General features: G+C 42.1%; 1 protein-coding gene across 1 annotated transcript; it reads right to left on the bottom strand.

The window, feature by feature from the left end:
* Window positions 1-363: 363 nt before the first annotated feature.
* Window positions 364-2,654, bottom strand: nkx1.2la (NK1 transcription factor related 2-like,a; the record flags this gene model as incomplete). Its single annotated transcript, XM_083897425.1, has 2 exons — window positions 364-908; window positions 2,435-2,654. The coding sequence occupies 2 exons, from the start codon at window positions 2,652-2,654 to the stop codon at window positions 364-366; spliced, it is 765 nt and encodes a 254-aa protein (XP_083753551.1).
* Window positions 2,655-13,051: the final 10,397 nt, after the last annotated feature.

Below are 13,051 nucleotides of genomic sequence, written 5' to 3'. Positions count from 1 at the left end.
GGGTCACAGTAGTTTTCCCATCTTTAAAAAGTGGGCACACTTCATTAAAGCCCCCCAACATCACCCGATGTGCAGTTGCATTACACAGTTTTTATTGCAAATTCAAATATTCTTGTATTTTACTATGTTTGAATGTGTTATACTGCAACAATAATCATCAATATTATCCTGACCCTTTGGCGTTTAAGTCATTTTCACACTGTGGTATAAGGTTTATGACCATTTGAGAATACGTATAATATAAACCTTATAAAACATGACATGTCACATTAACAACAATGGATATTTTGCTGATTATTTGTCCAAGTCACACGTTATTGTCCATTAGTGTCACCAGCAGCAACATGACAGTCATGATTCCTTTCATAGATGTGGGTTAAAATAAGTTGGCTGCACAAATCCACTGGACATGAAGGGATGCAGGAGCCCTCCGGTGGACGGAAGTGGAACGGCACCGCTCGCGTGGAAGATGACATTCCCGGCGCTGAAGTTGGGGAAAGTTTGGTGGAAGCCGGAGGAGCTCGACGCACACGCGGCCGAGTTCGGACTCATGAGAGAGCTGGACCCGGGCTGTAAGGTGCTGTCCGCCCCGGGGTTCTGCTTTTTCCACTTGGTCCTCCTGTTCTGGAACCAGATTTTCACCTGGGTCTCCGTCAGACTCAAGGACAGGGCCAGGTTCAGTCTCTCGCACACCGACAGGTACCGGGTTGCGCGGAACTTGTTTTCCAGAGCCACCAGCTGCTCGTAGGTGAACGCGGTCCTGGCGCGCCGCGGTTTGGCGCAGGTCTGGTCCGGGCGCCGCCGCTTGTGCGGGGAAGTGAGACGAGGTTCTGAGTCCCGGGTCTGCAGGGGTTCAGTGACGACTGTGTGATCCCCGGAGGCTGAGAGTTCATTTCTTTGATTCTCTTCTGAAAATAATGATAAATATAGTCAATAAATCAGCTGCAGATTCAACATTGTTTATTTTCTTCTGTGGTCCTTGGCATCAATTCTTAATTAAAAGTGCGTCATAAAGCTATATAGAGTTACACAGTTGGACAAACTGACTGACTATAGGCCTAAATATATAAATCCGTGTGTATTTATTAGAATAAATTAAAGAAGAACAATAGCTATGACGGAGCTGCCTGCTTTTCACTTGAGCCCCGGCCCCCTGAAATGTCTGTGCACGCCACTGTGTAGAGCGTTTTTATTAACAGTTGATTTTTATTTATGTGTTTTATGTGTTTATAAATGTTAATTAAGTGAAATAAATAATAAAAGATGGACAAAACCTGCTCATTTAATAAGTCTTATTTTGAGCTAAAGGTTCAAACTTTACAGTAACATGATAGTACGGACTTAATTATGACAATGTTATGGAAACATTATGTCATTTGTGTCGTAATATATTGGTAATAACAATAGAAAATGTCTGTATTGTGGTAATTATTAATTTAAGTCATAAAAATGTTTATGTGGATGTATCACAATGATGGTACTGTAATAAAAGTAGTATTACTATTATTTCCAATCTGAAAATTGCATTATAATTACAGGGTGACATAATATTACCTCAGTACTATAGAATTATAACCATTATCATGTTGGAGGAGCTGGATTGGTTTTGGTCCTGGAGACAGACACGTTCTAGAAGTTGAACACACCTGATTAAAAAGTAAATCCTCGCTGTAAAAATTACGATATGCCTTTTTCCAGTCTGTCTGGAAACCAAACAATAACATGACTGACATGTGTGAGAAGTTTGATTATGATCCTGAGGTCGTTGGAGCGCGCGACACAGACTCAGAGGGAGGATGGAGAGGGGCCCGGGGGGGGGGGGAGTCGGTCACTGATCCTTTAATAATTTATAAACCACACGGCGCCTCAAATGTCATGTTGCGGAAAGAAATCCCGTCTAAATCCAGCCCCGACACCTCAGCCATGACGCGCTAATGGAGTTTCATATTTGCGCGGGGGATCGATAAATGTCATCTATTTAAAGGGAAGTTTTAATCGAACGATATTTAGGATTAGACATGGATGGGGTGTGAAGTTTGTACCTGCAAGGTGTTAGGGGGAGATATGCAGGATGCAGTAATGGGATATCGATCAAAGCGCGCAGAGGCATCCTCAATGGGACGATTTAAACAATTATCCGGCCTGCCTGTCCCAGTGCCAATCACACGCGGGGGCTCTGGGAGCGAACCTTTGTGGCTCCCGTGAAAGGAAACGAAGCCTTGGAAATTAAGGGAAGGTCACACACAAGATGACAGTAAATCTGATATGAAATAACGTCTCGTTTCCCGATGATAAAAAACAAAATATAACAGTCTGCATCACGGATTCTGTTTTTCAGGAAACTGGTTTGACATTTACTGTTGAAAATTAATAGCATACTTGAGCCAAATGTTTGATTTATTGTGCTGTAAAATTGTCTGCTTTTATTCCGTACCTGCTTTCGTGCGCTCCCCTCTGACGTCTCCTCCTCGCGCGTCTCTGTCCGTCTCCAAACTTGCTCCTTCTGCGTCTGGCACAGAAAACTTCTCATCCACGCAGGAAAGTTCGTTCGCCCTTTTGCTGTTGAACTTGTTTGGATCCAATATGTCGATGATTGAAAAGGAAATCTTGTGACTGGACGTCATTGTCACTCCACAGTTCTTGGCGTCCAACATCCTTTACGCACGAAACACCGTCGAGAGGCAAAAAAAAAAAAAAAAAAAAAACCTCCACAAAATATGAGCCGTGCGTAATTACGCGCGTGGAGAGGAACTTCTTGTCTCGTCTTCAGGCTTCGTCATCACATCGGCTGAAGGGGTGATGATTCCTGTGAGTGTGGACTCAGCTCATGTCAGTCATGGAGACTGAGATGACCGCAGCGCGCGCTTTAAAGTGTCTGCCCCCCCCTCCCCTCCGGTCTCTCAGCCAGGCAGACACGTGACACAAACACTATTAGTGTTTCACACGACCACCTAATGGGCTCAAAGCGTTCGTCGATAATCACCCATATCATTAAATTCAATAATCCACGTCCTGAAAGTAAATTGGGCACAGATGGCACTGGGTCTATAATCACACACATACACAGAGAGAGAAAGAGCTCGTCCTGTCTTCTCTGAAACACTCTTTAAGCAGAATTTCTGCTGACTTTTAATGGAATTGCTGCAACGCCACGTTTCATATAGCAATAAAACATTTGAAAACTTTGTTCTTGCACAAATTGTGCAACGATTTGCAACAATTTGCTGTGTAAGACCCCAAAATCACCACATGCACTCTCATTTTTACACCTTTAGAATATACTAGATATAAGTGATTCATGCTTTTATCATCAGACAAATGTTTTTTTTCTTTTTTGTATTTTAGCCATCCAGCTTCACATAAAACACAAAAGACAACAAATACATAAACACAATTGTATCACATAATGCAGTTAGACACAAAACAACAATCAAAGTGAAGCCAGAATAAAATCTATTTTATACTGTGTATTTTTAGGTGCTTACATTTTAGGATATTGATGTAAAAAAAAGTAAATATTAATAGAAGAATAGAATAGAATAGAATGCCTTTATTGTCATTGCATTAGATACAACGAAATTGGCGCGCTGCTCCAGTAAATTGCTTAAGCCATGTATTTATAGATAAATATGTATTTAAAAGAGCAAATAGAATTGAGACCTATGGCAATATAACATCCAAACATAATAATAAATGTATAAAAAACATAATGTCCAGGGTTTTTACACAAGACAGCATATGTGCATAGTAGATGGTGGTTTAGTCCTTAGAATAATGTTCATGATAATAATATATATTTCCAGTATTACATTTCCGGTCTCATTCTCACTGCAACATGTTTCATACAGCTCTCAATGACATGAGGTGTTTCCTTTGTTTTCTGTCGAAAAATAAATGATCTTTAACAAATGACAGTAACTCGCTTATTTGAGAAAAGTAAAAAAAAAAAAAAAAAGGATTCAGGATAAATCACTATTCTCGGTGCATGTTTAAAGCATTCAGCGCTAAAACTGTGGCCGCACAGTGAACGCAGCTGATTGTCTTCTCACCTAAGGTGATAGATTTATATTCACAATCAATCAGCTCCCTGGCTTTTATTATTAGTATTCAATATAGCAGTGACACGGGGGTTGTTTAAAGCTCGATGCCCTGTGATGGCTAAAACGGTGAAACCAGCGCCGGATCGATATTCCCAGCAGGTGTCCAATACAGATAAAAACCTGATGGCGACAGAGTCATTTTGGAGCCTGGAAAGTCAAACCAGAAACAGCTAAGGAAGGGTTGTATTTATTTGGAGCTTCCTCGGTCCTCGATTTGACACAAATTATTTTAGAGAGTAACTTTTAATCCCAAAAAAAAGCTGTCAATAACAGAACAGAAGTTGGATTAGTGTTTACTGTGTTGCTCCATTTGTTTATGCATTAACATATTTTACAATTGAACCCTGTGAGGTCTGCGCTGTCTCTGAGTCCTGTTCAGTGGAGGTAGCATGTGATCGTGTTTACACACTGTTAAATGTCTCTCAAATTCCTCCCTACACAACTTCCTGTGTCACTGACACAGTTCATGGTGATTACTCTGCTACAGGGAGGTTTCATTGAGAGCCAGTCGTAGTCTGCTGGACTGTCGTGGCCTGCAGTAGTTACATAGTCAAACATTTGTTAACCCTATGGGGAGTCAGCGTGTCCGCATTTGCATGTGTATGGCGCTGGCGCGGGCATTGCTGTAGTCTCTCCATATGAATAGCACCCACTGCACGCTGGAGGTTTACAACTTCCTACGAGAAAGCCCAGTGGCCGGACATCTGTTTGTGTGCGTCGGCAGAACAAAGGCACGGGCCCCCGAGGACAAAGGGCCCCTCAGGTAGACTTCAGACACCGGGAACAGCAGCTGGCTCGGCTTTGAGGCTGTACGGTGCAAGAACAAGGTTCCAGAGCAGACGAGTCTTCCCTGTTGGACACCGCGGGGAACCAAAGAGACACACTTCCATCCAAGGCCCCCCCAGGGTCAATAAAGTCATCACTTCACAGGGAGGCTGGCCCCAGTCTGCTAAATGTCAGATAATTTGTCTAATGGCAGGAGCGGCATTATGAGCTGAAGTTCCACGACTGGGTCTATTGTTTTCTCCACAGCTCTCCTGTAAAGTGGGAGTCAAACAAAAGGATCAGAAAGTGTCCGGTGGACCATTCAGTGAGGCTGTTAGATCCTCGGTGTCAGATTCCTCATCTTTGTAGCCGTCGTGGTTCCTAAGAAACAGGAACAGTCGAGGTTTTGCATGTTTGGGTTGGGGCAATCGTTCTTTTCATTTCACTGTTAAGTGATGTTTTTCCATCATGGTACAGTTCAGTTCGGGACAGTATGGTTTTGAATGGTGAAGTCCTCGGTCAGGCTCGCCTTTCCACCGAGAACAAGCACCTACCGTTGGGTAGGTGTTGCGTGATGTCACATCAGTGTAATGACAACGAACAGCGTTGAACGCGACACAACAGAAAACAATGGAGGACATTCAGCAGCTCTTTTTTTTTCCTGCTCGGTTTGTGGCTGCAGGCATTTGCACCATTAGCTAGGAAAGGAGTGGCATTTTTCTGTTGGCCCCAATCGACTGACTCGTGGGCAGAGCCGGGTTTGGCTCGGTGCTGACCGTAACGTGCCGTTTCACTCTGGTACCCCAAGGGAAGGCAATTGATGGTGGATATTTTGGTACTAAAAATATGTACGATGTGGTTCCATTCTTGGGTGGACATTAAGGGCCAATTCCAATTCCTATCTTAACCCTCAATCTTAACCCTCAAGCTCAACCCTTAATCTTAACTGGTCCTCAAAACCAAGTGTTGAGGGTTATTTTGTCACTTAGAAATGGGACACCCCTTAAATGCAGATACCTCTTCAGACTGTGGGGGGCAGAATAACGTGAAAGCTGCTCACGATTATTTATTACGATCCGTTTGTCAGTCAAGTTATTAGGTTGTCAGTTAGTTATAAGATGATACTCATACAAATACCACAACCACGGACATATTCAGCTGACAGTTACCACACACCACGGCTTATTGAAAAGTAAACCATAGCAAACGATCGCTTGTCTGCACCGGCTATTGACAAAAGATCGCAAAATAAAAATAAATGTTACGCAACAATAACATCAGTAATCCATAATATGGGCCTAAACTAAGATAATACAATGGTTTTCATCATTTGTATATCTCTATTAACAAAGAAAATACTTAATTTGTAGCGTACTCGTTTCGCTGCTTTCGGCGCCATCTTTGTTATGGCAAAACACGCAATGCATTCTGGGTAGCCCTTGCTCCCAAGGGTGGTCTGGGAAAATCTCAATATTGAGGGCAATACAGCCCTTAAACTTGCCCCTCAACTTCATTTTTTCTGAGAATCGGGACAGCACTTGCACTAGAGGAAGCGCGCATTTTTGAGATTGAGGGTTAAGCAAGGAATTGGAATTCACCCTAAGCTGATGACAAAGTGATGAATCCATGCTTTAAATTCCATCATCCGCTCATAAGTCCAGTTCAGTTCTATGCAGACCATCTGCACATGCGCCTGTAGCACAACATTTTCCAGTCCAGTTGGTTCGCACACTCTCGTTTTGACTAAATGAAGAAGACAACAACCATGGAAACTTGCTTGAGGTTGATATGAGGAAGTCCACCAGACCCACATAATATGTACAAGTCAAAAGATTCAAGGAAACAGAAATAAAACGGGATTTTCTGGTGATTTTCACTGCCCCTAAAATACTGACATAGACCCACATTCTACAACATGCAAAACCTCCAGTTTGTCAGACTCGTAACACTGGGGCAGTTGGAACAGATGCATGCCAGTGTTGATCAGTACGATCTTCCGTTACACGCTTAAATCTCCCGTCGTTCTTTACCGCCCTGGGGTTCTGCTGCCATCGCACATCTCAGTCAGACCTCAGTGTTTGTTTGACTCTCTTACCACAAGGTCAGTGGCATTGCCCGGTAATTGTCCTAACGGCCTGCGTACCTGTTGGGTGGAGGCGAGTAATGAGAGTTTTTCATTACGGGCGGGACGGGTGAGTGCGCCTGGCAGATGCTGACAGGCAGCAGATGTGTAAAGTTGGGGGGTGATTTGTAAAGGGGTCAACTGCAGCGCGGAGTAGATGGAAGGGCGTTGCTGGGTGGGGGTAAATTATGCCGAGGGACACTGTCAGTCATGCTGCACCCGCCCCCTCCCCTCCCCGTCACAGGGAGGTAAAGGTCAGTTCAAACACCGGCGATCTCCACTCACAGTCGAGTCGTGAGAGTGAACTTTCCACCACGAGAAAACTGGAGACGTTAAGTCTTACATTTGATCACTGTGGTGTTTTTTTAATGTTTAAAATCTGTTTTTCACTTCCTGCTACTTAAAAATGTAAACATCCAATCAAACCTATGAGAGGAGAGAAAGGACCAGGTCCCTGTATCCCCCAGTTTTGAATTGAGCTGATGTGATTGGTCAAAAATAATGATAACTGTTTTAACATTGCAGTCTGTGATTATTGGCATTTGAATTGGAATATTGTGAGTTGGTCTTATTATGTTAGCAAACAGTATATAACTCTGCTTAATGGACCTTTTTCACAGCAGATATTTGTCGACATGAAATAATATTATAAACACAGGCTTTTATTAGTAACATTATGGTTCCACTCCAGGTTTAAGACAACCAGGATCATGATTTTGTTCAAACCTAAGTGTAGTTTGACACTTTAACCTGTAAATTTGGTTAAATTTAAAACTGCATACATGTTTCCCATATTTTCTGGACGTGTTACAACAAAGTGACTGATAAATAATCGCACTGTAAAGTCATTATAGCATCGCTCAAACAACATATCTAATGGTTGTCCTAGGACTTTTGCACTGTATGTTCTAAGAATCAAAGTGTTTCAGTTGATGAAAACCTACTTATTTTCAGGTAAACTAGGTTTTTTGTGGGGTTTTTTGCTGTTGTTTATGTTTTTTTTTCCTTTTTCTATTTTGGAAGGGGGGATTTGATCAATAATTATATTACAATATATGTAATAGAGAATTACACATCTGCCCATCCTCTCCAGAGAGCAGGCTCTTCTGTTGGCTGTTCTACAACAACTGCTCTACATACAAGAATCATCCCTACACCTAAACTGGCAATCATTGCCTATGCTGCAAAGAAACCTGGAGAAAAAAGAAAAAAGAGCTTCGAAAGACAAACAAACAATAAACACAATAAAGCTCACGTTATAAGCTTGTTTGAGTTTCAGAGATCGAGAGATCGGTCATTTGTCGTCTAACACGAGCCGTGCAGATGAAATGCAACCATTTAACCTGTCTCGTCTTGTTGATAATCTAATTTACCACCAGGTCATTATCGAGGCCTGATGGTCAACAACACAGGAAGGTGAGTTTTGTGAGTCGAGAGGATCGCACACCAAAAAAAAAAGAAGAGAAAGACCACGAGGAAATGGACAGGAAGAGCTGCAGCTGCCTGTTTTCAACAAAGCTGAGGCCTCTGCGGTCTCCCGGCATCTGCGCGTGGCGTATACTGTCACTCAACACCGGCATTGATTAGCCATTGTTCTGAGAAGGTCACATCATAATTCATTAACAATAATTAGTCCCGCAGCGCCACCTGCACTCCTTCCCCCCCCCCCCCCGATTGCCCCGGCTAAATTACGAGCAACCATCACGGTTCACGCGTGGAACAATGAAGATGTATCTCGCAACGTAAAGGCAAGAGCTATTAGTTACATTAGTTAAAATGGAGCCGTTTAAACCTGGGGAGCTGTCTTTATGAAGGGCAATTAGGCACTAACCGTAATTGATAATTCGTGCTAATTACAATTAGGAAATATAAATAGTGTGTGTAGGATTAATCATCATTGTGGCCAAGCGCGAAGCAGCCATTGTGCAGACCGGGAAGGTGTGATGGAAGGCAATGGATTATGCCCCATTCATCTCAATCTAGTGCAGAAACAGATTGTGTTTGTCCCTTTATATTTCTCCATTGACTGTTATCTCTTTTTTGTTTCTGTGCCCTTGCCAAATAGTCTGTAGTTTGCGTAAGTGAGCTGCAGACTGTCAACAGTGCTCGGGAAAAGCAGATAGGTCTGTTAGCGAGAGGACGCGGGTGGGTTTTCATTATCTTCCAGTCTGAAAAACACCCAAGAAGTGGTTCTTTTACTACTGAACAAGATTTGCAAATAAGTTGTCAATTACTATGGAGTACTGGTATATAATAACCACTGACTTTGCTGTGTGCAGACCCCAGCACGGAGAACCAGCCTCTGACACGGAAGCTTGCCCTCACTGGGGGACTAAAAAAAATATTTTAGCCACTTAACAAAAGCCTCGTTGACTAAAATCTACAACTTTTTGGTTCTGCGATATCTTAAAGCGAACCTAGAGTGCTCCTGTTGCACATAAATGTTAGTTATGGAGGTCTACTTACATATATACATATATACTTGTTTTTATGGTCAAAAACCTCCTAGTTGCTGTAAACGAGCCGATAGAAATCCTCTTTTCTGACGCTGTTCCCGAGCCGCGAGATTTCAGAGTGAACTTTCCCCCCCAGAAGACAGAGTCTTGTGATTGGCCAGTACTATTCAGCACACCAGCTCTCAGAAGTGCAGCTCCCCCCTCTGGAACGGTGGATGCACTGCTCCTCATTATCAAAACATTGTTTTAACAACGTTTAAACATAGCTTCGTCACGGCTCCCCGCCGCAGTCCCTTTTATGACTTTGACCCAGAGTCAGAAGACACTGTCGCTCGTGAAACACCTCCACAACGGACGTTATTCTTCTTCTGCGCAACCGGATGTGCCAGGACTAGTGCCCGGAGCAGGAGGATCTGCTGTTCCGGAGAACCGGTGTTTACGTAACCGGACCGGGTTTTTTCAGAGATCTCGCTGAGCCCGAGATTATAATAAAACACAGCGTTCTCAGCAGTGGCTGAACTGTTTGTTTAGAACCTTCAGACAAAGAGACAAACATTTTCTCAAGATATGGTTTTCAATGCCTGTCTCATGTTGGTTATATTGGAAAAAAAAAGAAAATGATTGACCTTAAAAAATACCTGAACCAGCAACACCTTACTCAATTAGGTTCATTCAAACTAAAGTTAACTAGTATAGAAACAACTTAGGTATTAGGTAGATAAAGTAATTGATTTATTTGTCAAATTTCTTCTTTTCAAGGTCAACATTTTTTTGTTTTTATACATTTGCAATTTACTGGATGCTATTTATTTTTTTCAAAAATATCAAAAATGGTGGTGTTGCCGCAAATAACTATCGGGTTATTGCACACAGTTGTCATTCGGTTAGTTTGGTACATTTTAAATAGAAAATGAATAACTACTGATCAAATTGACTATATACATGAATCTCTATGTAGTATTTCATTTCATTTCAGAGGATTCTTTGTGAACACCGTCGTGTTGTCCCCTCTCTGCACCGGGTCACATTTCACATTAAACCGTTGTCCCTTCACCTCTCATGAGATGTACGTTTTCCCGGAGGTCATCTCATCACGACCTTTGAACTTGGCATTTCAGGGTTGAAGATGCCTGCTCTCATCCAGCTCCACTTGCTTGCCTCACAGTGCACGGAGATAAAACACAAAATGAGATGCAAGTGATTCTCTTTCATGAAGAGATCTCAACAAAAGAGGTCGTATCCAGTGACGGCGTCTGCTCGTTAAACCAGCGTCACTGATGAGTCCACACACACTTCCAGTTTGTGTCTTTGGTCTTTGACGACACAACGGTCCGATTTGAATACAAATACAAAGCTGTCGTCGCTGAGCAAACAAACAAACTGGCCTCTGCTGTAGGTACGGAGGCATGTTGACTCAGATGTGCCCGCATTAGGCTTTATTGCTTTATTCACAAGGGATTTGAATTAATCATTGGTGTGTGTGTGTGTGTGTCTCTGTGTGTGTGTCCTTGTAAGGGTATCTTTGTGAGGACCAAACCATAGGGAGTGAGGACATTTTTTGGCTGGTCGTCATGTTCTGTCACGTCTTAAAATGGCTTTTTTAAAGGGTTCAGACCTGGTTTTAGGGTTAGGTTTAGAATAGGGTTTAGATTAGGGTTAAGGTAAGGATTAGTGTTGGACATATACTTGTGAGAGTGAAGGTGAGGTAAGGGGAAGAAACTTTAAAGGGGTTTTAGGGTTGGGGCTAGGTTTAGAACTGGGTTTCAGGTTACATTAAGGGTTAGGGTTAGGTGCGATGGTTAAGGTTAAGGTTTGGTAAGGGACTAAATAATGCATTATGTATTATGAGGTCCAAATAAAAAACATACAAACCTATCTTTGTGGGGACATTTTGTCTGGGTCCGACAACTTTAGAGGGTTTTTAAAGAGTTAAGAAATGGGTTTCAGGTTAGGTTTAGAATTGGGGTAAGGGTTAGGTTATAGGGTTGAGGTAATGCATTATGTCCTCACTCCAAATGCTGAGCAAAAATGTCTTTTTGTGGGGGCATTTTGTCTGGGTCCGACAACTAAAAGGGTTAGGACCTTGTTTAAGGGTTAGGTCAATGGTTAGGATTATGCACTTAGGTGTGATAGTTAAGTTTAGGGTAAGGGACTAGGGAATGCCTTAAGTCTAAGATGTGTCCTCAGTAAGATATATAAACAAGTTTGTATGTGCTATGAGTGTAGATGCATGTCTGCGGTTATCACACCACAAGACATATTCTGGTAAATGTTAAACTAGCGTGACAGGAACATTTGTTTTTGCAGAATTAATGAATAGCATGAATAACAGGGTAAACAGACAATAAACACATCTTCTGAAGCAAAATATCTCTGTCAGAATATAAACGGCACATGGTATAAGTATGACCTGGATCTTATTGTCACTGTGTGGAATCGAACTGTTATTTTCCAAACTCTGTGCAGTTACACAACAACAACAAAAAACACAACAGGACAAAATTGAACAGATAAGTTAAACAAGTCTAGATGAGCAGCAGGGAATATTCTTTTAAATAAAAAATTAACTTGCTTAATTTCTTTGTCCTGCCTTTTAAGATCCATTAAATGGAGGTGATTCATTTATCAAACAGTCTTGGAAATGGCAGATTTATCTACTCAAAACAATATTGTATAGTATTTGTAAAAGTGCTCCTACCTGAACACTATGTGAGTGTCTCCTCAATCACAGCACATGGTGCTGCTCCACACCTGCATTTAATCCTCTCATCAAGCTCACTCAGCATAAGAGCTCGGCCACGCCTGCTGCCAGTTTCCAGTCTGATCTCCTCACAGTGTGGTCACAAACTCTGTTGCTGCTTGGGTTTTTTAAGGGTTAGATTTGTTTTGTGCATTTCATAGTCAAAACCTAAGCAATATTGTACAAAAAACCCAATGAAACATTAAATGCATGAACATTCGTCGCCTTGCATGAGCTTCTATATCTTTTTATTTAGTGTGCTTTATAAATAAAGTTGGATTGGATTGGAAGATCAGTTAAAGGTGCATTATGTAACAAATCCAAAGCAACTGGCCATAAAATCCTCCTAATATGTCACAGAGACTCAGGAATAATGTTCATATAACAAACTGAACTCACCAACAACAACAGTACAGACAAAATATTTGCATTAAAACAAATATTTTGCAGACTGCAAATCATGTTTATGTTTTGAAATCATGTTTTAGCATGTGGCGCCACCGACCGCCGTCTACCAGTCATTGCAGTCAGTAGAGTCTCAGCTGCCGAGCAACCACGGGTTGCCAGTTACGTCAGAAAACGAAACCTAAAAGACCTCAGTATTTTGAATTTGAATGTAGTAAACGTTTTTGGCCACATTCTTACATATGGGCACCTTTTTAAATATGTGAGTTTAAAATCATCTTACTGGATTTTGCAGCTGTTCAGTGACAGTGGTGAAAAATCCAAACAAACAAGCTCACAGTTGTTTTTCTGATGGAGCCTAAAATGGCTCTAATGTCAAATGTGGCCCTGCACCGCGTCCGTTAGTCCCTCCGCCCTCGCCCCTCCTCCCACTGGGGGGCGGGCTGTTGGTGGTAATTGCTAC

Source organism: Microchirus variegatus, assembly GCF_963457635.1.
Source record: "Microchirus variegatus genome assembly, chromosome: 11".
NCBI classification, from domain to species: domain Eukaryota; kingdom Metazoa; phylum Chordata; class Actinopteri; order Pleuronectiformes; family Soleidae; genus Microchirus; species Microchirus variegatus.
This window is presented reverse-complemented; position numbering and strand designations above follow the sequence as displayed.